Raw genomic sequence first — 23191 nt, forward strand, 5'->3', positions numbered from 1 at the left:
GGAAAAAGACCAGAGGTAAAAGGTAGACAGGATAGGTTAAGTTAAGGAAAGCTGGCATGAAACAAGTTAAGGCTGAGTGTTCATAAACAAGAATAAACCTCTGTGTGTGGTTTATTTGGGAGCTGGGTGGCAGACCTAAAAAAGAGCAAAAACAACCAACAACAAGGCAGAGATTCACCAGGAGACTCAGAAGAAGTTGGACATATGGTACAGAGCAGAGGTAACTGAGCCACATGACAAAATGTAGATTAATAGAAACAGGTTAATTTGAGATATAAAAACTAGTTAGAGACTATCCTAAGCTAAAGGCCAAACCTTCATAATTAATAATAAGCCTCCATGTCATTATTTGTGGGTTGGTGGTCCCAACGAAAAAGTACAACTACATACCACCTTCCCAACCAGGTAGTCATCTGCTAATTTGGATATACCTGTATAATTTAAAATACACTGCTGGGGTTGGGAATGGAGCTCAGTTGGCCAGAGTGCTTACCTAGAATGCACAAGGTCCTGAGTTTGATCCTCAGACAATGCATAAAGCTACACATAATGGTAGTGTGTACCTGTAATCCTAGTATTGTGTAGATGGAAGAAAAAAGGATCATAAGTTCAAGGTCATGATTCTTGCTACATGGTAATTTTGAGGCCGGTTTGTTTCAAAACAGAAACACCCCAAACTTGTCTTTTTCCATTTCCACAACTGTTCAAGCTGAGCATCATCATTTTCCTACCTCTGCCACTTCATGTATAGACTTACCAGTATAACTGCTTATGGAGATGCTGAGGACAAGGGAGCCGCCGAACTCACAGTAGCACATGTGACTGCGTCATGTGAATGTGGATGGCAAGGCTCAGCAATGTCAAAACCATTTAGTGGGGCCAGCAAAATGTCTCAGAGAGTAAAAATGCTTGTGATGCACGCCTGATGACCCGGTTTGACCCCTGGGACTCACCGGGGGAAGGAGAGGACTGGCTCCTCAGCCTGCACCTGTAACTCTTATGACCTCTGCGAGTGCGTGCATGCGCGCGCGCACGCGCGCGCGCGCACACACACACACACACACACACGCTCTATGGCTTGACCTAAATGTGCAAATACCTCTCTCTCTCTCTTTCTCTCTCTCTCTCTCATTCTCTCACACACAATAACATAATAATAATAAAAAACAAAAACCCATTAATGCTATTATTAATATATTATATTAATAATATTAATATAGCTTGGTATTAATGCTAGCTTGGGGTGATGGTGCATATGTAGCCTCCCTATACTGAGCCTAAAGGATTGGAAGTTTGAGGTCAGCCAATGTTACATGGTGAGACTCTCAGGAAATACCACCACAATCACTACCAGCAGCATCAACAAAGTGAACCCCAGAACTATCAACCCAGATATAGGTTAGTTACCCACATGAGGCCTTATTTTTCTTCTTTAAACCTGGTATAAAGTAACTCCAATACCTGAATCTTTTTTTTCACATGGTGTTGGGATGATTTACATGAAATAAATCATGGGAAAGCTTTTTATCAAAGTTCCTGGCAAACAATCACTGCTCGACTCTTAACAGGTCCTAAATCACCCCCCCCCCAACAGCCCACGAATAAGCCAACATTGGACTCTAGGCCAGGGTGTGGTAATCCAAAACGGCTTTTGAAGGTAACAGACAATAAGCCAGATGAGGAGGAAATAGGGCCAACATTTATGGAGGACTGACTACATTTCACACTACCATGCAGCAAAGCATGCCCCAGGACACCAGAAGGCTCAGGGAGCTTAATACTACCCCCAAGTCACAGAACAGGAGTGAGAGACGTGGGTTCAGACTGGCTGACATGGGGTCCTGCAGCTTTGGTTACCTCAAGGATTCTCACACTAGCACACATCAGAATCATCTGCAGGACTTTCAAACTCCAGATTCAAGGCCTGAAGAGATGCTCAGGGTAAGAGCACTTGCTGCTCTTCTCGAGGATCCAAGTTGAGTTCCCAGCTCACACCCATAACCCCAACTTCAGTGGATCTGATGCCTCATTCTGGCTTCTATGGGCACACATATGGCACACACTCACACAGGCACAAACATGTAAATAAAGATAAGAACAAATCTTTAAAAACATACCTATAATCCCTCCTCTGACAGTTTCTCAATCACTTGGCCTGAGATGGGACCTAGAAATGTGTGTTTCTAGCAAGTTCTCAGGTGATGTCAAAACTGATGGTCTGGGATGCTGTGGGGACATCAGCAGAAACTAAAGCTGCCTATCCTGTGAGACTCATTGTGACGACAGATGTCCCAGACTGCCAGAAACCTCCAGGAGAGTCCAGGACTGCCCTGGGAGTACATTATGGGATAGACAGAGAAAATATATTCTTGTTGGGTTCCTTGTCTAAGGGGTATGGTCTGTGACCTCAGATAAGGGACTCCCAGTGGGTGTTTTATTATTTATTCACTTGACAGGGAATAGACGCTCAGTCCTATAAGACACCATGCTATTGGCTGAAGGATTTGCCACTGAGAAAAACTCCTTTGAGGCTTCAGGAGGAACCACTGCATGGCCTGCCAAGGACAGCTCAGTCATTGCAGGAAAAAAAGCCAGTTGAGACAGACAGACTCGCTGCTAGATCTCCCCAGAGAGCCTGTGTCCCACAGCCCTTCAGAGACATTACACTCACACACTCTAGGCATTGTCAAAGCAGTGGCCATGCTGGGAGCAAGACCTCCCAGCCACAAGATGGTCTGAAAACCATGGCACACGGGACAGTGTGTATACCTTACAAATATATAAATTAAGAGGTCTACGTGGATACAAAAGCTTTCTAAGGGGACTGAATTCCATTCTCTGTCATGCTAGCTATTGGTGAGGACCTCGAAAACAAAGTTTGTTTTCAGTGGAGCCAGTATGAAAAATAGAAGGTATTATGTACAGGCTCGGCTTCGCTCGTGTCCACCATGGAAGCCCCTGGTGTTGTCGGGGCCTCTGGGCAGCCTCAGCACCCCTACAGGCAACCCATCTGCGGTCTGCATCTTCCGAGACAGCAGGGGACTTGCCCCTGGACTTTTCTCCTGTGTCCCCATCTCAGCTTGGCGTCGTCTGCGAACCCAGGGGCTGCCTGAGGGAGTGACGCTGCTGTCCGAGGAATAATCCATGCACTTCCGGAAGATCTCGGGGCTGGTGCTAAAGTTCAGTCTACCTTCTTCAGCCAGTGGGGATTTTCTGGAGACGCCCTTGCGCTGGGCCAAGGGGCTGCTCCAAGGGCTTGAGCATGGGGAGGCATTTGGGCTCAGAAAGATATTCTGGTGACCGGAAGGGCTGAGCTTGTTGGTGGCCATATGCCGGCGGCCAGCCATAGGAGAGGTGGGATTGCTCTCAGGGTCAGAGGAACTGTTGGCAGAAGACTCATCCCCCATGTACTGCAGCTCCTCCACTCTCTTGTTCAGGGACCTGCTTAGGTGGGTACTTGCTGTGGACTCGTCATCATGGTTCTTATCTTTGAGAGGTTTCTTTTTGGGTGGCTTCATCCCAATCAAGACAGCTTTCATGTTGTCCCTGCCTTGAGATTCAGTGACCATGAATTCATGGGCTTTAATGGCTGCATCTACCTCCTCGAACTCCACGATGGCACACTCTTGGGTCCCCACCTGGCTGTAGCGGCTGCTGATCCTCCGGATGTCGGGGGGCAGCTCTCTCCCAGGTTTGAGAATCCGCACCGATGAGATGACTCCAAAAGTCCCAAAGAGCTTGAGCAGATGCTCCATCACCTTCTCCTGCACCCTTCCATTCTTTTGGGGCGTGGCCGGGGCCCATAGCTTAGTAGACAGGTGTAGGTCATACACCAGCAGCATCTTGCTGGGGAGGTTCTCATTGGGGAACAGTGGCACAGGGGTGGTCCTCCTAACCTTCCGGTGGTCCTCATTCAACTCCAGGGTGACTGAATACTTCAGGGCATGTGCTGTGGTCCTCCAGTCCCGTGTGAGTTGTTTCACCTAAAGAACACAAAGCAGGTCTGAATGGTACCTCCTCTCCTCTCCACACTTGTACATTCTGTATCCCCCTCCCGACCCCCCTCACCTCTGCAGCACCAATGACTTGAGTCATACCTAGTGGGGGAGACACTCAAATACCAACCAGTCGGAGAATGAGTAAAGGAAAACTTTCTCCAGCCACTTCTTCAATGGTTTCTTTCATTAAAAAATGTGTAATAAACTTTATTATAAAAATTTTCAAAAAAAATCATATGGTGAAATTAACCAGACCCAAAGTCTGCGTATCTCACTGAACAGTTAGAACAGCCATTCTGAAGCTGTGGGGTTTCACACTGGGCTACACTTTCACTATCAAATGTGTTTTACACAGTTATCCACGACCCAAAATGAAAAATCCGCAAAAGAGAACTAGAAAGATAACCAGCTTTAGATCCTCTTTCTTAACTCATGCCCACCACCTGCGTTCAGTCCTTCCTCATCCTAATTAATATTCTTTCTCCCTTTTCTACATGCTATACTGCACTCACATGCATAGTTGTTCACATACATGCATATGCTGTTGGCTAGATTCTGCATATCAGAGAGGACATCTCTTTTTCCTTTCCGAGATTGTGTGACTTCATTGAATATCATATATTCTAAGTCCATCCATTTTCCTGCAAATGTTGGTTACATTTTTTTTCTTTAGAGCTGCATAGTACACCACACACACACACACACACACACACACACACACACACACCCCAGATCTTTCATTATCCATTCATTTGTTGGTGGGCAGCCTAGATTGATTCCAAGTCTTTGCTATAGTGACTAAAGCCGAAATAATAACAATAGCTCTTGTTTCTCTTCAGATCATAAGCATCTTTTGCCTTTTTTTTTTTTAAACAGGACTGGGAATTGAACTTGGGTATCATGCATGGAGCTCCAGATGCTGCCCTCCTTTCTCGGGACAGCTGGGTTTGGAGCAGTGCCAGGCCATGGAGGACCGCAGGACAGTAGGAATTCTCCCAGGCTCCCAGGTCAGATTCCATACTCTCTAAAACTCTCTCTTGTGTACATAGACCCAAGCCTCACCTCCATCCACTAGGAAGACTTGGAAACTTTCCCAGCCTCTTACCTATCCACCCTGCTCATCTGAGGGATAGAGATATTAAAAAAAAAATGTCTACTCCTAGCCCTGTTACAAAGATGAAATGATGAAATGAGGACTTGGGGGACGGCTCAGCAGGTCAAGTGCTTGCTTGTCATGCAAGCAGCAGGACCTGAGTTTGACTCCCAGAACCATGTGAAAAATCCAGGCAGGATGACATGTGCTCATCATCCCAGCAGCCACCAGCCAGCCAGGTCCAGGCTGGGGAGGGACCCTGTCTCAAAAAATAAGGTGGCTGGCTGCTGAGGAATGGCACTGAAAATTAATCTCCAGCTACTACATATCTGCATTTACACATGTGTGCATGCACGCGCATGCCACACACACACACACACACACACACACACACACACACACACACACACACGTTAAATGAACAGAAAAAAAATAGAGAGAAATACATTTGTACACAAAATTTAAAATAGCAGTTCACTCTCCAAGACTACTCAATAACTACATGCTATCACTGTTTCAAATACATATGTCACAAGTGAGTTTTGGGTAGTACTGGGGACTGAATGCAGAATGTCAGGCAAGCAGGCTTCCATGAGCTATAGCCCCAGCCCAGATTTTTCTTCTTCTTCTTCTTCTTCTTCTTCTTCTTCTTCTTCTTCTTCTTCTTCTTCTTCTTCTTCTTCTTCTTCTTCTTCTTCTTCTTCTTCTTCTTCTTCTTCTTCGAGACAGGGTTTCACTCGATAGTTCAGGCTGGACTCAAACTCATGACCCCTCCAAAATGCTGGGATTGCAGGCCATCACACTGAATGGGCTGCTACTTTGGAAGGATTTGGAAGGTCTGGCATTCTCTGAAGCTGTGATTTACAGTTGATCAAGAGAAGCCCCCAAAAGATCTTCCCTGTTTCTCTGTAATCTCCCCCAAGAGTAACAGGCACAGACACCAAGTGGAATCACATTGACCTGGGCCTCTAGAAAAATGATGAAACAACTCTTCCCTGTCCCTCCCAAGATGGAAACTATGTGTATTGATGCTGCAGTATATGAAAAGCTATATTTATTTCATAAAACGGCAATTTTGTGGAGGCCCACTTCCAGTGAAGGGTGTGCCAGGGAGATGAGTCATCCCCCGAGAACTGGTGGATGTGGGTGGGGTGGGTAACCTGAGCCTGGATGGGGAAATTACCCAGAGTCCTCTGAGGCCTAGCCCATGAGGCTGATCTGCAGAGGAACCAGGAACTCCCCATGGGCTTCAAACAGAAAAGGCACAGAAAACAAGAAAGGAAGGCTCGCTCCCTGGGCAGGGCAGGCAACCTCCACAGAGCCCTGAGTCCTGACTGACACACTGCTGGAATGCGGGCACTGTGCACTCTGGCCTGTGTTCTCTCATTATTAGCACAAAAAAGCCCCAAGTCACCTACAGAGAGACCTTGGGGGGATCAGCATGCCACAGAGAAGCAGACCTGAGACTACGGTTGGATTTCTAGTGAACAAGTCAGTCAATCGAGAATCCAGAAGAGAGTGAGATAGATGAAGGTCACTGCAAGGTTGTAGGAAAGCCAAGGCCTGGGATGATGGAGCCAGCTGTGAAAACAGCTGGGAAGGGAGCATGTGGGAGAGGCGAAGAAATCCTCCCTAAGCTTGAAGTCGGAGCACAGAAGCATGTGCTGACTTACAAGGTAGGCTGAGAACTAGGGCAGGACCACGTCCTTCCAGAGAGGAGCGCTGTAGAAGACTAGGGAACACACAGAGGCGAGAGCCAGGTCCTCTGGGAAACCTTGGTTATCTATGGGCATCTCAGGTCTGTGTCTGTGGTGCTTTATGACGGTTTCCAATATCACATCAGAAAAGGAACTGGGGCTGGAGAGATGGCTCAGTGGTGAAGCACACTGGCTGCTCTTGTAGAGGACTTGAATTCAATCCCCAGCACCCACATGATGGCTCCCAACAGTCTGTAACTCCAGTTGCAGAGGATCTGACACCCTCTTCTGTACTCTGAGGGTACTGCATACACATGGTACACATACATACTCTAACACACACACATACACACATAAAGTAAAATAAATGTTTTCCTTTAAGAAAGAAGTTTGGCCATGTGCAACCTCTAGAACTTTGTAAGTTTGTCAGAAACTCTGTGTGATGATGGACCATCATTGTCAACCTGACTGGGTTGAGAATGTCTATGGAAACAAACCTCCGGATGTATCTGTGAGGATGCTTCCGTAAAGATTTAACTGTCGAGGGAAGATGAGCCCTAAACGTGGGTAGTACCATCTCAGGCCCAGGATTCCTGACTGAACGAAAAAGAGAAAACAAGACGAGCAGCCGCACTTCTCCCTGATTCCTGACTGTGTGTCCCACGTGACCAGCTGCCTCACACGCCTGCTGCCATGCCTTCCTTGACCTGACGGGGTGCACCTTCAGCCGTGACCCAAAGCCTTCTGCCGTGGTTGTCAGGTGTTCGTCACAGTGACGAGAAGGGGCACTCATGCTTTGTACACTCCCTGCGTTTGGCGCCTACCTCTTGGATGTTATCACATTGCCATTAGCAGGAAATCCTCTAGAAGGAAAAGAGTCTCTGCTCTGAGTTTGGGGGTGTGAATTAGGGGATGGGAATTTGGGAGTGTGAATGCAAGTGTGTCCACCTTGCAGCTCATTTTAAAGAGAGGATGCTCCTGAGTGGATCTGTAAGTGGCAGCTAGGACAGGGGAGAGAGCCAGGGTGGCTCTTGAAGCCCTTCGGGAGCACATCGGGGGGCCTTTCCATTTAGGGGTCCCCAACCCTGGAAGTATTTTTCATGTCAGAACTTGTTCTCTGAACATGAAGCATCCCTTCCCATCTGGACTTTGCAATTCCTACTCATCCTCCAAGACCGCATCCCAACGCCAGCACTCCAAGAAGACGTCTCGGTTCTCTAGACAGGGTCCATTGCTCTGATCAGCCAGTCCCCAAATGCCTTTATGTCTTCCATCAGTTTGTCTGTGGTTACCCTGAAGCATTTCGTGGACCTCTTATCTTTCGTTGGACTATAAGTGCTTCGAGGAAAGACGGAATGCCATATTCATTTAGTACCTCGCGCACTTAACACAACACTCATCAAATACAAAGAATATTGTTTGATGAATGAGTAAAAGAAAAGAGTCCAAGAAGAAGGCAGAGCATGCCAGGGAGCCGGGCAGAGACGAGCTCCAAGGCACAGAGCTTTCTCCATCGCTCTCGGATAGAGTGTGCCGACATCTCGGCCAGGACCCACTTCTCATGTGGACCCACTCCTTACATAAGCCATGATGCAACAAGCTGAACAGTGCTTTTTCCATTCTAGTAAATACACTCCCCTCCAGGGAGATACAGAGTTATTATTCCAACTGGTCAGTCAATCCTCGGAGAGCAGCACGTTTAGGGCCCAAGTTCTGCATCTGTCCACAGCAGGGACAGGCAGTCTCCTGCTTGGCTGCCAGCGCCCCTCAGCATCGATCACTCCGGGACACAGAATTCCCTTAGAGTTAGTTCCCTTTGGTATCACAGAGAGCAGAGCGTGCTGGAGTCCCAGAGCAGGATTTTCTCCCTGAGTTCTGTGTGTTCTCTCCCATCCCATACTGACTCAGCTTATCAAGTGGAAGGCTTGACTGGGTGTCAGGCAATTCTAGACTGGCAGGCATCATCTCTCAAGGTCTCCAGGACCCTCTGTTCTGGTGTAGCACCCTCTGGGCATCCATGTGCCAGGCAAGATGACCCGAACTTTCCTGAGGACAAGTCACAGCGTTTCTTAATCACCACCAGCTGAGATCTGTCCTAGCACTCAGAACCCTTTACATAGCAGGCAAGTATATCCTCAAGAATGCTCTCATAACCCTCGTGTGTGTGTGTGTGTGTGTGTGTGTGTGTGTGTGTGCGCGCGCGCGCGCATATGTATATGCATATAGGGAACCAGATGTCAATCTTGAGTGTCATTCTTCTCAGGATCTACACACTTTGCTATTTATTCATTTATATTCAAGACAGGGCCTCTCACTGGCATAGAGCTCACCCAGTAGGCTAAGATGGCTTCTCCCTTAGCCCCACAGATCTTTTTCTACCTCCCCAGCTCCGAAAGTACAGGCATGGAACCAAGCTTGTTTTTTTGCATGTAGCTTCTGGGAATCAAATTCAGGTTCTGCTGCTTGTACGGTAAAGACTTCATTGACTGAGTTAGCTCCGAGTGCCACTAAATCCCTTCTCTTGATAATTTTTCCCTTTTTCAGGTGTCATATTTATTTAAAAATTCTCTTGGCAGGAGGGCCTGTGGCTGAGGGGTGGGGTGCCAAACAAAACAACAACAGAATGTTTAACACCACAAAGGTCCACACCCCGGACTCGAATGCCTTGAGCAGCCTCTGAGAAGCCGGCCTCACCTTTTTGAAGGAGGTGAGCAGCTTGACGCTCACGTAGCCCAGCTTGTTCCTTCGCACATGCTTGAGCAGGAAGGCATCCTTCTCTAGGTTCTCATCCGAAAAGTAGAACTCAATCTGATCGACCAACTTCCTGATAAGCTCCTCGTCTGGGGGCTTCCACTCCGGCTCCAGTTCCTCGTGCTCATTCTCGCCTCCACTTGTCGTGGCGCTGCTGAGGCCAGAGGGAAACGCCAAGTTAGTTACGGGTTGAACTCTCATCCTCCAAATTCACAGATGGAAGCCACAGGCCCCAGGAGCCCAGAACGTGGCCTGATCTGGAGTCAGCCACTGTGGATGTTAATATAAAAGTGAGCCCATCATAGAGTTGGATGGTCCCCAATCCCATGCCGATGAGGTCCTCAGGAAAGCCAGGAACTTGGGCACAGACACAAACCAGGAAATGGCTACTCAGGATGAAGGTGGAGATTCGGGCGAAAACCAAGCTGGCTGGGGAGAAGCCTGGCAGATCCTTTCCTAGAACCATGATAGGGAGCAGGTCCCTGCTCCATCTCTTCCTTCTGCTACCATTTCAAGTGTACGTATTCTCCAAGCATCTATCCTTGAGTGTACATTTGATCTTATCTGAACTGGACCCTTCATTTATGACTTCTCTGTTGGTTATACACCATCTAGCATGCACCTGGTTGTCATAGCAACCCTTGGAAATTAGACTGGCCACATCTGAATTAGCTTCCTTAAAGGCAGTTGGCCACATGACCATAAAATATTCAGAAAGTTCTGTCCTCAATCACCTGAGAATCAAGTTTCTGTTTTAACAAGTATAGAGGACCTTGAGAATAATAACACAGGGCAGAGGAGACAGCTCAACTGGTAAAGTGTCACACGAGTATGAGGACCTGAATTCAGATCCCTAGCACACAGGTAAAAAGCCAACACAAGGTGGTGCCTGACTGTAATCCCAATGTTAGGGAAGCAGAGACAGAAAGATCCCTGGAGTATCAGCCAGCAAGGCTAGACAAATTGGTGGAACCCAGGTTCAAAGAGAGGCTCTGTCTCAAAAAAAAAATAAAATAAAATAAGATAGAGCATGACTGAGAAGATACCAATATCAGCCTCTGTCCTCCACATATATGCACATGTACATGTATACATACAAACACACCTACACAAAAATACGCTGAAAAATGGTGGGGGGCGGTGAGTAAAAATACAGATTCACCATCCACTGAGATTTCTGTGTCACTCAGATGCCAGCAAAATGCACTGGTTCCCAGATGACATACATGGTTTTGTCTTCCCTCCCCATCTTCCCACCTCCAGATGTGATTTTTAGAAGACAGTAGAGAAGAGGATCCGGATCGCAGGGCCTGTCCTGGAACCCTGGGCTTTTCAAGATGCTGCCATGCCAGAGATAGTCCATACAAAAACAGAACTTGATCTGTTATCTGGCTGGGGAGAAACATCTCTTCCTTCATGGCCATGTGGTCACAGCCACTGGGGAGTACAGTTCAAATGAGACCCAATGTCCACTCAAGGGTAGATGCTCGGAGGATATGAACATTTAGAAATGGGAGGAGAAAGGAGAGGCAGAACAGGCAGGTATGTGAGGGAACGAAACCAAACAGAGCAAGACACCTATGCCCAAGGGAAGAGAGCATGGAGAAGGTGGGTGACAGTGTTTAGTCTTGTGACGAGGTGCAAGAGGACCAGGTGGAGCATGGGAGCCCAGATAAACATGTTCTGGAGGGGTGTCTCTGGAGGGGTCTTGCACAGACAGGGAGGTCTGACTGTGCCCCATCCTCCCAGGCCCATGTGAGGTGGGAGATGAGTGCTGTGCAGAGAGGAAGCAGACACAGCCGGCCTTGGGAAGCCCAGGGCTCCAGCCTAGGTCCTGAGAGGCTCCACTCGATGCCTTTTTTCTACCTTGCTTTGTTTATGAGTTCACTTGATCAGGCATCAGCTGCTCCAGTTCAGGAGTAGAACTTATTGGTCTGCCCCCTCTCTGTGTGAGTCATTTGTAGTAAGTTCTATCGTTTGCCAGTGCACCAGAGTGCAGCCCAAACTCTCCACTGGCCATCATCATATACCCCATCCTATGCCCCCCACCACCTCCTAACAGACATCTTTATTGCAGGGCTCAGAATCCCTAGGTGTTTGTAGTCATTTTCACTGATGTAGTGTTTGAAGGCATACCATTACAAAATGAGAATCTGGGGTCACTTAAATCCCATGGCCTCTTCTTCCAACGTTAAAATTTTTATTTTACTGTTGGTTCTTTACTAGCCTTCTGTCTGTCGTCTGTCTGTTTGGGGATTTGTAGACAGAGTTTCATGTAGTTCAGACTAGCCTTGAACTCATTATGTAACCAAGTGACCTGTTCCTCTTGCCTCCACCTCCCATGTGCTGGGAATGTAAGTGTTCACCACCAGGCCCAGTTTACACGGTGATGGCTATCCAGCCCAGGGCTTCACGCGTGCTAGGTAACTACTCTGGCAGTGGGGCCACATCCCAGATCTGTTTGCTTTTGAGCGTACATTTCAGATGGTCTCTTACTTCATTCGCATCCTCTCAATCACTGCTCATTATATAGATATGTGCTGTGTCGTCCCACCTTTCACAGTCTCCCCTTCCACTTCCGACCTTCCAAATTCGATCAGAAGAACTTCTGCTCAATTTTCCATAGTTTATTACCTTGCTCTATGCTGCAAAATAATATTGCAAGTGCTGTCTAGAGATAGGTACGAAAGTTGAAAGTTAATCTGTTTTATTATTGTGGCTGTGTAAACACATTCCCTGCAGGGCAGTTATTTGCTAAGATAACATTTGTTTAAGTCCTGGGTGGGGATCAAATCCAGGGTCTTGAGCATACCAGGCAAGCTCTCTACCACAGAGCTACACATCCACCTCTTTTGAGACAGTTTTGTTTTTCCATTTTTGTTTTCAAGGCGGATCATACAATGGTGGCCAGGCTAGCCTTGACATCACTGTGTTGTTCAGGCTAGCCTTGGATTCTCCAGATCTTAGTGCCCATACTTTCCATGTGGTGGGATTATAGAGTGCACTGCCACACCCAGCTAAGATTGTATTTCTTTTCTGAACGTGTCCTAATAGTTAAGTGACTGTCTGAACTGATCTGTGCTTATCCGTCCTTGTGTGCATCTGTCTTTGCCTTAGTAGTGAAGAAGTTTTTGATCCTCAGACTGTATGACTGTATCCTCCTGCTTTTTTTTTTTTTTTTGCATATGCCTGTATGTGTGCGTGTGTGCATATGTGTGTGTGTGGGGGGGGGGATAATGTCCACATGCATACGGGTACATAAGTATGTGCCTGGTTTACAGGCGGACCACCATGCCTGCCCCACATTGATGTGGGTCCTGGGGATCCAAATTCTGGTTCTCATGCTTGTACAGCAAGTACATTACTGACTGAGCCGTCTCCCAGTCCTTGACTGTTCTCTTTTAAGAGCATACTGTTCTTATTTGGTGGGTATAGTAGCTTAAATTCCCTCTCAGGGTATTGACTGGAGCCCTGACTTTTTAAACACCCAAGTGCTGACTGTTTAAACACCTCACCTCTGTGTTCTGGGGTGCCTGTTCTTCTAATTATTTTTCACGCTATTGCTTTGCTTCAAGTGACGAATAAACAATTCACTTTTTTGTTTAAAATTTTAATAAGCTTATTTTAGAATAGTTTTAGAGTTGCAGAAAAGTTATTAAAATAGCACAGTGAGTTCCATATGCCTCACACCAGGCATATTTATTATTAATGTCTCCTAATACTGTGGTGAACTTCTTAACGAGGACAATTATGCAGTATCATTAACTGAAGTACATAGTTAAGACTTCCATCATTTTCCCTAAAGGATCCCACCCAGGAATCCTGATGACATGCTGTATTACATATCTCCCGAGGCTCCTCTTGGCTCTGACTTTCTTCAGATGTCCTTATCTGTGATGACTTGGACGGTGTTGGAATGTACTAGTTACGTATGTTGTGGAATGTCTTGCCATTGAGGTTTCTCTGTTGCCTCCACCGTGATTATTTTAAGGCATAGGATCCGGGAAGGAGGACCACAGGGGTAAACTTCCATCCTCCGTACATCACATTAGGATACAGTTAGCAACATGACTTCACACTGTGCTGGAAAGGTTTCTCCACCTAGAAGCATTCCTTTCCCTTGGAAGAAATCAGGATCCCTTGCCTCCTCTTCAGGAGGGACGCTAAGCTCTGTGTACTAGTCAGAAGGAGGAGGACCCAGAACCTCTCTTAGTGGGTTAAATGGCTCCCCCTGAAGCTCTCTACCCTTGGTTTTCTTCCCAGTTGGCTCTAAACACTTGATGGGGGCAGGCTCCAATGTAGAGCAAACACAAGAGAATCACCCAGCTTTTCCCTGCAGCTGCAGCTCTCCTTAGCTTCTCCAGAACTCGGCGACACCTTCAGTTCCTTCAGAGACAACCTCCCTTCCTTCCTCCTGCTTGGCAGTACCTGCCATGTTACCCGGCTCTCTTTGCTGCTAGACAGAGGCTGGCAAACACGTCTAAAGGGAAAATGTAAATTAAATTACCCATCAGATATTGCCTTTCTTTTTATTCTTGTATTTTCATACATTTCCCGAGCAGAGCCTTTCTGTGTTCCATCTCCCACCTCCTCCCACCTCCCGCACTGTATTTTGGGCTCCAGCCTCCTCCACACTACGCCACATCACATATTGTGAAGAGGCTGTTGGAGTATGCAGCTGTTCTATCTTGACGACATTACTACTGATGGCAATGCGGTCCCCATTGCCCACCGGACGAAGCCTCCAGTGCTTAGCTGCATATTCAGATGCACTTAGAACCCAGCTGTCTCCACCAGGCAAGCTCAGATCCATTTACTTTCCTCAGTGTCCTTTGCTCCAAGCAAACAGAAAGACCCCTGTGTCACAAGCTTCCTCGCTTCACACCTTTGCACGCGCTACTTCTGACTCCTCGAATGGCTTGCCCCCCCCCCTTCTTAGCCATGCAGCTCCCAAGTGACCTTCGGGGGGAAATCACCTTTGCTAGTGCTCTTCTGTATCCGTGTCCTTGCTCCTCATGTGCGCGTCTTACTAGCCCCTGCCCCCCCCCCCAAAGCCAAGTTGAAGATACAAGTCAGATTGGCTTCTCTTATTCTGGCACCATTTGAGAGGCTTACACATAGTAGCAAGTTTTAAAAGTGTTTGTAATATAAAGCAAATAGGTTTTGTTAAAGTAATTCATATCTACAGAGACCTTTGTTGTTGTTTTGAGACAAGATCACTATGTAGCCTTGGCTGGCCTAGAACTCTATTTATAGACCAGTGTGGCTTTGAACTCATAGAACTCTGCCTCCTGAGTGCTGAAATGAAAGGCGTGCACCACCACACCTGGCTCTCAGAGACTGTTCTAGAAATGAAGTATACTTACTGGTAAATATATATGAACTCCTCTTGAAGAAGACGTGAGGATATGGATGAGCTCAGTGTTTACCAAGCATAGAGGAAGTCCTGAGTTTGATCCCAGCACCTCATAAAGTAGGTATGGAGATGCATGCCTTTAGCTCGAGCTTTTGAAAAGCGAAAGCAGGAGGACCAGGAGTTTAGTTACCCTAAGCTACCTAGAAATTTCAGGCTATCCTGGGCTATGCCCATCTCAAAAAAACAAAAAACAAAAACAACAACAAAAAAAAAACCCAAAAACAAAACAAAAAAACCCAGAGGCTTAAAGTTTTATACTTAAACATTGCTGTTCACATAAAACATTGCAAACTGAGAATTTCTTTTGCTATGATTGTAATTTGGTTTGAAATTAACACAGCGGGTAGAAACTAAATCAAAATAGATGATCAGCTTTGGGCAGCACTCCTGTAATATTTATCTCTTTTATAAGGAATTTGGGGGGAAATTGAGTAAAATCTCCAAAGCTGTTTTTCTCATAAAATCTCAAACTAATGTGGGTGTGTTGACTCAGTGGTTAATCAAAAGACATTCTGAGAGTGGAAAACACCCAAACAAACATGGAGTCACGAGATCCTCACTAGACCTCCCAGCCCAGGGGAGAGTGTGTGCATTCATACTAATCTATCAGCGTGTTTGGGCCACAAAGGCAAGGACATCCATGAACAACAACAAGGACAGGGAACACAAAGAGGAAAGACCGTGTGTAAAAACACTTCTGTTCAGAACCGTCTGTGTAGTGTGTTTTTGATTCACTTCTAAATAAGAGACTGAGTCAGAGTTAGTTCCAAAGAGGGCAGTCAACGTGACAAAATATACAGACACCAAAGGATTCTGGGCTGAGGAAGGAGCTCAGTGGCAGAACACCTGCCTAGCTTGCACAAGGTCCTGGGTTCAGCCTTCAGCACTGCAGAAAGACAGAAACAAACGATAACGGTTGGGGCTGAGGAGATGGCTCAGCAGTCAAGAGCACTTGGAAGTTTGGTTCCCAGCACCCACACTGGGCAGCTGACTCCTGCTCCAGGAAACCCAGTGTCCTCTTTTGGCCTCAGATGGCACCTGCACACACATGAGTCAGTCACACACACATTTAAAAAATCCTTCCCCCCCCTTTTCTTTTTCTTTTTTAAAATAATGGCTCTTCATTGAGATATGCAGAAAACATCTGGAGATGCTTTCAACTTTGGAAAAGGTGTCAAATCATGTTTAGGTGCCACTGGTAAAGGCGGTATGTGCTTCATGGATGGCCCACCAGTTCTCATCTATTCTTACAGACATCATAGGGAGTCAAAATTCTCAGTGTGAAAAAAGGGAAATAACAGCAAAATCGTGTAATGTTAAAATTGAATTATTATACAGATTTATTTCTAAAAGCAGTCCTGTGCCTGGAAGGACCCTGAAAGTGATGGTGCCCTGGTGGAAACAAGCACTTTTGATATTAGGTCTTGGTTTCTAAACCCTTTCTCGCTCGTGTTTCAGAAAGCCAAGGATTCCTGTGGAAATGGCTAATTTCCATGACTGGAGTAGGAAAAGTACAAATGAAGCCCGGAATGCGGAGTTCCCGAAAGTGAGGTCCTGCTCAAAACCAAAAGGACGTGCATCCAAAGGGTGCGTGTGGTGAAGGGACACCTCCAGCTACACGATAGACAGTCTAAACATCGAAAGTTATGACTGTGACTAATTATAACACAAGAAAACATGTAAAAATCCATGAATAGAAATGAGAGAAAGCTCAAGTTTGAGGAAAGGCCCTCATTTAAAGCATTCAGTAAGATTGTTAACACTGACACAGAAATTACGATGAGATAATTAACTCTTTCTTCTGGCCTCATTGGGAGGAACCCTTGGACAATCCAGAGTTCTTTTCCAAAGGAGAGGGGTTGGAGAGGTGGCTCAGTGGTTAAGAGCACTGGCTGCTCTTCCAGAGGACGCAAGTTCAGTTCCCAGCACTCACTTGACAACTTACAAATGACCTGTTACCTCCAGATCCATATATCTGATACCTTCTTCTGGCCTCCATAGGCACTGCGTGTATGTGATACATAGACATGCAAGCAAAACATAAAATAATGAAACCAAATTTTAATTTAAAAACAAATATCTCCCATCAAAGAAGAAAGTCTGTGATTTGATGGCTTTGCTGCTGGAATTCATCAACATTTAGGAAAGAATGAATACCAATTCTTCTCAAACTTATTCCCAAAAGTTGATTGGATGAAATACTCCCGAATTTGTTTTACAGCTATTGCTCCATTATTAGAGCCAGACGAGGGCACTACAAGAAGGGATGTTATAGTCCAAAACTCCTGAAGAGCACAGATGCAAACAGATGTCAATAACAGATTAAAAGGGTTATTACCCACTAGTTAGAGAGTGCACCTGCAGCCCCAGCTTCTTGGGAGGCTCAGGCAAGAAGATAGACCACTTATCCTAAGAGTTCATCAGCCTGAGCAACATGCTGAGACTCTATTTCTTAAAGCTAAAACAATCAAGAAAAACAAAAGGGCTGGGTCTGGAGAGATAGCCCAGCAGTTCACAGCATTACTCCTTGTACAGAGGACCAGTGTTTAGTTCTTAGCACTCACGTCAGGCAGCTGGCAACCACCTGTAACTCCAGCTCTGGGGGAGCTGACGCTTTCCTTTGGCATCTGGGGGAACCCATATGCCCATATATACACAATTAATATAAATTAAATTTTTTAAATTAAAATAAATAAAAGTATCATCCACCATAATCAAGCAGGACTTATTCCTGGAGTGCAAGGATGGTTCAACATATACAAATAAAAAAGCTGTGGTATATCCATCAATGAAGACAGGAGGACCACGAAGACAGATCTGTATGACAGAGAAATGCCTTTAACCATATAGTCAAATTTAGCATCAGTAATGGTGAGACGAAGTCTCCTGAGGTGACATAACAGTGTCAAGGAACAGCCTACGAAATACTCTCGCCAAAATGGTTAGTCCAAATTCAATTAACCCCTTAACCCCTAACTTCTGCTTCTACAGGAAGTCTATGGCACAGTGGAATAAGTTAATGAAACTATGGAAACTGACCTAAAAGTGATACACTTGAAAAAAATGCCTGATCTTATATTCTTCAACTATTAAAACATTAGAAGAAAGAAAGAGGTTAAGAATGTTCCAGATGAGGGTTTCTTAAACTTTCCCCTTAGCAAACCCTTTTTGCCCCAGAATTTTTATATGACTTTAGATATACAGAGGTATATAAACTAAATATTTATTGGTGACAAATAATAAAGACATTTATTTTAAAATAACTCATTGATAATAATTTTTAATTTTATTTTATGCACACGGGTATTTTGGGCTGCATGTATGGCTCTGCACCACTTGCATGAAGTACCCACTGAACCCAGAGCATCCCCTGACCTGGAGTTACAGCCGTATGGGTGCTGGAAATCAAACCCAAGTCCTCTGGAATTGCAGCTGGAACTCTTAACCATTGCGCCATTTCTCCAACGCCCTAATTTTATCATTTATTAAAGACAAAACAAATTGGCACACAAATGCTGAGATGGACATGCTTGCTCTTACAGAAGAAGTGGAGCCTTGGCTTACACTTGGTACTGCAGGATGAAGAGCATTCTCCACATTTTTCAGAGATGGTTATTGTTTTGATTAATATTTTTCATTGTCAATGCTGACAACATTGCTTTGCATAAATATGTAATGCAAAGTGGTAGAAAATGTCTAGAGCCACTTCAGAATTGACTGGAAGCTCTGTGTCAAGGACAAGCCAAAACTCACTTAAAACTATTTCCGTGAAGCTCAAGTCAGCAACGCAGAGAGCAATTTTTAAAATCAACCAGCCAATCAGGAGTTGGAGAGATGGCTTACAGGTTAAGAGTGTTTGCTGCTCTTTCAAAGGACCCGAGTTCAGAGTCCCAGCACCCATTTTGGGCAGCTCATAACTACCTGCATCTCCAGTACCAGGGGACTGGACACTTTTCTCTGGTCTGTGTGAGAACCTGCACTCATGTACACCTCCATACGTGCAATTAAAAATAGAATAAAAGTAAAACCTTAAAATTAAGCAATTAAAAAATTAATTTGATATACACCAAGGAATGACTAACTAGAAAAAAATAGAAAGCCTGTGTTTTCCATAATTAAACCATCATGTTTCTATGAGAGCAGAACCCTTTGTACACACAGCAAAAACACTGCAATCAATAATACCATCCCACAGTCTTGAATCTGAGTTGAGTTGTTTGGGGCAGCATTTTCTGGCATTTGGCGGTGTGGCAGCATGCACATGGCAAAATGTGTACACTAAGCTTGGCAGCAAGGCTGCAGCGAAGTCACAACATGGGCAAGCACCACCAGAAACATCTCACATTTGCTAGAGACTTTTATTGTTGCTAAATTGTTCAGAACATTGCCACATTTGGGGAGCGATGCCTTCTTCTGGTCTCCACGGGCACCTGCATTTCCCCCTCCCAGGGTCTGGCTCAGCTGCTGTCTTTACAGGTTTACCATTTTTAGGAAGCTGAACTCTCTACTAAAAGATTCTTCTGAAACAGCACACTAGGCAAACTCTGCCTGAACTGACTGGCTGCTGGTTTGAGACAGCTTTAGAAGATGACTGTGGGATGACGTTGAACATGGTACTTGACTGTTAAGACGATCTGGGAGGTTATATTGGGGAGTTACTGCTCATTTTCCAAGTTGGCAATGGTAGTGTTAACAGCTTCCTAGGGCACATCCCTGTTAAGTGTCACAAGATGAAGTATTTCAGGTGTGTCTCAATGTACAGCATAACTTCCACATGGTTCTGGAGAAACTGTGTGTATCGTATGCATCTAACAAATATGGCAAAGTGACAACAGTAATAGTTCATGTATTCCTTGTCCTCAGGACTAGGTACATGGATGTGGAAGGGGTAAGACAAAGCCCCTGCCTCTAAGGGTCTCACTGTCTCACAGAGGGGGACATGTGGCTTTTCACACTATGAAGTGAGTGTTCTCATCCCCCACACAGTTACTAGGTGCCTGCTCCGTTCTGGTGCTTCGCCAGGAGCTGCAGGCACAGAGCTTAGAGACCTTCCAGGGAGGTGTAACTGTGGATTTAGGACTGTAAAAGGTGTTAGACCTAAAATTCACAGAGTACCAAACAACACAGAGGAGAGAGACCGACCTAGCTCACTCAGGGAGGGGCACGGGGACTGTGGGGAAGAGGCTGAAGTTTGCAAGGCTGACAAGAAATCCAATAGAGAGTGGAGATGTGGGTGGGCAGAAGTATGCAGGCCAACACCCCCCTCCCCCCACATGCCACCATGCTCAGGGGACAGTGCCCCAGGAGCATGAAATCAGACAGAAGGCAGCCATGGGCTGAGGGGATGAGGTGGGTGGGTGTTAAATCTTAAGCAGATGTAGGAACTGGGGCTCCTTCTTCAGGCACTGGGAGCCGAGAACATCCATATAGAGCAGCTACTGCCTCACCACACTGGACCCAGACAGGAGACAGCATTCTCCTGCCTCTGGCTGAATCTCCACATGCTCTAGGTGTCTGCCCATCAGCCACAGGGACTTTCAGGGACCAACTCTATGCCAGCAGGCAATAAAAAGTATTGCGGGCTGAAGGCTCCATGATCCTTGAGCTGCTGGAGCTGAGAGTGATGAAGGGTGGCCCTGGAGTGACCTGTGAGGGACAAGGGAAATGGCCCTGAGGATCTGTTTCTCCTAGGACTCTGTAGAGAATCTTTCTAGAACCAAGAAATAAGTGGTGCCTTCGCCTTAGCTGTTTAGGAGGGAACAGCTTTTTGCTGTAGTTACAGACAAGCAAAGCCATGGGGTATTCTGCATGACCTCTGGGGTTATCTGGCTTGGCGGCTGTCTTTATATGCTCATCATTTTTATGCTGGGCATAGAGAGAGCTTTTTGTACAATGGATGCCAGGACACGAAATTATGTCACCGTTCCTGCCCTAAACTGTAAGACTGGCCTTTTCTCCTACAACGGCTGCCTCTGCTGATCTGGCCTGAAATTCTGGGTTCCAGACCCTTTTAACCAGGGTCCTGTCTCTTTTAACTGGGGATGGGGCAGCCCCCTGGGGGTGGCCCCAGTGTGCTCCCTTTTTGGAACTGAGCTTTCTCTTAGTGATAGAGGAGGTACTTCCTCGGGGTCTTCACAGTTGAGAGCCTGTGCAGAGCATCTCAAAGGAGGACTCTTACCAAAGGCCCCTTGGCATTTCCCAGCATTTGCTAGTGTCGTTACCGTGTCTCTTTTCTCATTGGCTCCATGCGGGATGTCTCTTTAACCGCAATAAGGAAACCAAGGTTGCAAAAGGGCCTACGTTAGTGATGGGTGTCTGGATGAGGAGAAAGCTCGGGGCCCAGGGGCAAGGTCAGACGGGTGCCATACCAACTCTAAGCCACTCACCAGTGAGCAGTGGGGGAGCCAGCCCCAGGCACAGAAGGCAGCCAAGCAGGCAGACAGCAACAGGAACCCCCAGGCTAAGGTGAAGCAGCAAGGCCTTCGGCCATCTCAGCTGAGGGCAATCGCTCCACCAGGAAATCACCCCCTCCTGGACGCCCCCATCAGCATATGTCAGCTGTGCCTCGCCTGCGCCCACCCAGAGGCCGAGTGAAGCCATTAGACAGATGATCAGAGCAGATGATGATGGCGATGAAGGATCTTTAGGACCAATGCCATCAGGAGGCCCAGCCTCAGGGGCAACTCCAGGCTAGGTCAAGTGTCTAGTGGGGTGCATCTACCGAAAGGGGCGTCTCCTTCAGAAGTAGGGATGGTGAGGTTGGCCCATGCAGATCTCTCTTTTTGGATCGCAGAGTACCCCTCAAGTCCGGGTCCCTCAGATCCCCGCCCCCATCCCAGGAAGCCTTGTCAATCAAGAATCAAAACCTGCTGAGGGTTGGGGCACAGACTGCCCCCAAAAGCGGGCTCTGACTCAGTCTGCCATCTCTGTGGCGGGGCTGAGTCAACCCCTCTGCCCTGGTGAGTTGTCGCGCATTGGGGAGCCCCGTGTACCCCCGCCAGGCCCGCGCCACCTCGCCTACCTGTGCCCGCGGCTCGGCTCCTCCTCGCTGGCGCTGCCCCAGCCTGGACTGAGGTACCGGGCTGGGTCCCCCGCTGCCTGCGCAGAGGTCCCTTCCGCGTCCTCCTCCAGATCCTCCACGTCCTCGGCCTCCTGGATGGCCACACGGATCTGCACCGTGGTCTCTGGCCCCGGCAGAGCCTGATCGCCGAGCTGGGCCATGGCTGGCAGGGTCCCCGCGCGGCGAGGCCCGGCCAGCCGGGCGGCCGCGATAGCGACGGTCGCGCGTGGGCGGCGCGCGCACGGCGGCGACTCAGCCCCGGGGAGGGACGGGGGTCGCGATCCGCCCCACGCCGCACCGCGGGCACCGCCCTGAGCGCCCGCGCAGGGACGACTCCCGGCGCTGCACAGGCCTGTCCCGGGGTAAATCCCAGACCCAGTCCCTCCCCGTGTCCCTGTCTGGTGGTGCTCCAGCCCCACGGCTCCCTCCTCCCTGCCGCGCGCACAGACACAGCTCAGCTGGCTTCTGGCTTTGCGCTGGACTAGCAGAGACAGGCACAGGTCAACAGCTCGCAGGCTTGTCTCCCTGACAGACCCGCCAAGGTGGGAGAAAACACAATCTCGACCGTTAGTTCTGGCATAGCCACCTTAAGGATAGGGTGCGTCCTGTCCCCTTAACAGCGCCAGACACACCTAGCAGCTGATCTAACAAGCAAATTGTCAGGCCCAGGATCAAACCGCCTGAATCAGGATCTGCATTTTAAGGAGCTCTCAAAGATGCTGGGGCATCCTAAGTTTCAAAACCACTGTTGTATTGAGATAGTGTTGAGACAGCATTCAGATATTTATTGGGTGAATAAAAGGACTATTTAAATGCCAGTATGCTCTGAAGTCCTGCCACGCTTTAACAGCCTTAAGATGAGTTCTGTCTTAGCCGCCTTAATACCCAGAAACAAGGAACATGGTAAGACTTGAGTTTGTATCCACGAAGCTCTTCATCAAAGGCCTTCGACATAACTGATCACATTAGCCACATCAGGGTACCAAAGAACAGCCCGTTGTCACACCTGTTTCTTTGCTTTGCTGTGGGACCTCAAGGCAGGAGACACTCAGGGAGTCTGGTCTTTGGGAAGACAGTGTCCGGGTAGAAGGACACCATGCATAGTGCCCTGGTTTCCAGGCTGGGGCCAGGAGACACCTAAAGGCCCAGAAAGGAAGTAACGTTCTCATTTGGGGA

At 47.2% G+C, this 23191-nt stretch overlaps 1 protein-coding gene across 2 annotated transcripts; it reads right to left on the minus strand.

Annotated features, from left to right (window-relative positions):
- Positions 1-2426: 2426 nt before the first annotated feature.
- Positions 2427-22657, minus strand: Larp6 (La ribonucleoprotein 6, translational regulator). 2 transcript variants are annotated; one of them, XM_028867320.2, is made up of 3 exons: positions 21977-22657; positions 9483-9690; positions 2427-3983 (listed from the first exon to the last, which is right to left on the minus strand). In XM_028867320.2, the coding sequence occupies exons 1-3, from the start codon at positions 22174-22176 to the stop codon at positions 2916-2918; spliced, it is 1476 nt and encodes a 491-aa protein (XP_028723153.1). In that variant the 5' UTR covers positions 22177-22657; the 3' UTR covers positions 2427-2915. The 2 variants fall into 2 exon arrangements, with proteins under 2 accessions (XP_028723153.1, XP_028723149.1); XM_028867316.2 differs by having other exon boundaries at positions 9483-9693; positions 21977-22651.
- Positions 22658-23191: the final 534 nt, after the last annotated feature.

This window comes from Peromyscus leucopus, chromosome 7, assembly GCF_004664715.2.
Source record: "Peromyscus leucopus breed LL Stock chromosome 7, UCI_PerLeu_2.1, whole genome shotgun sequence".
NCBI classification, from domain to species: Eukaryota; Metazoa; Chordata; class Mammalia; order Rodentia; family Cricetidae; genus Peromyscus; species Peromyscus leucopus.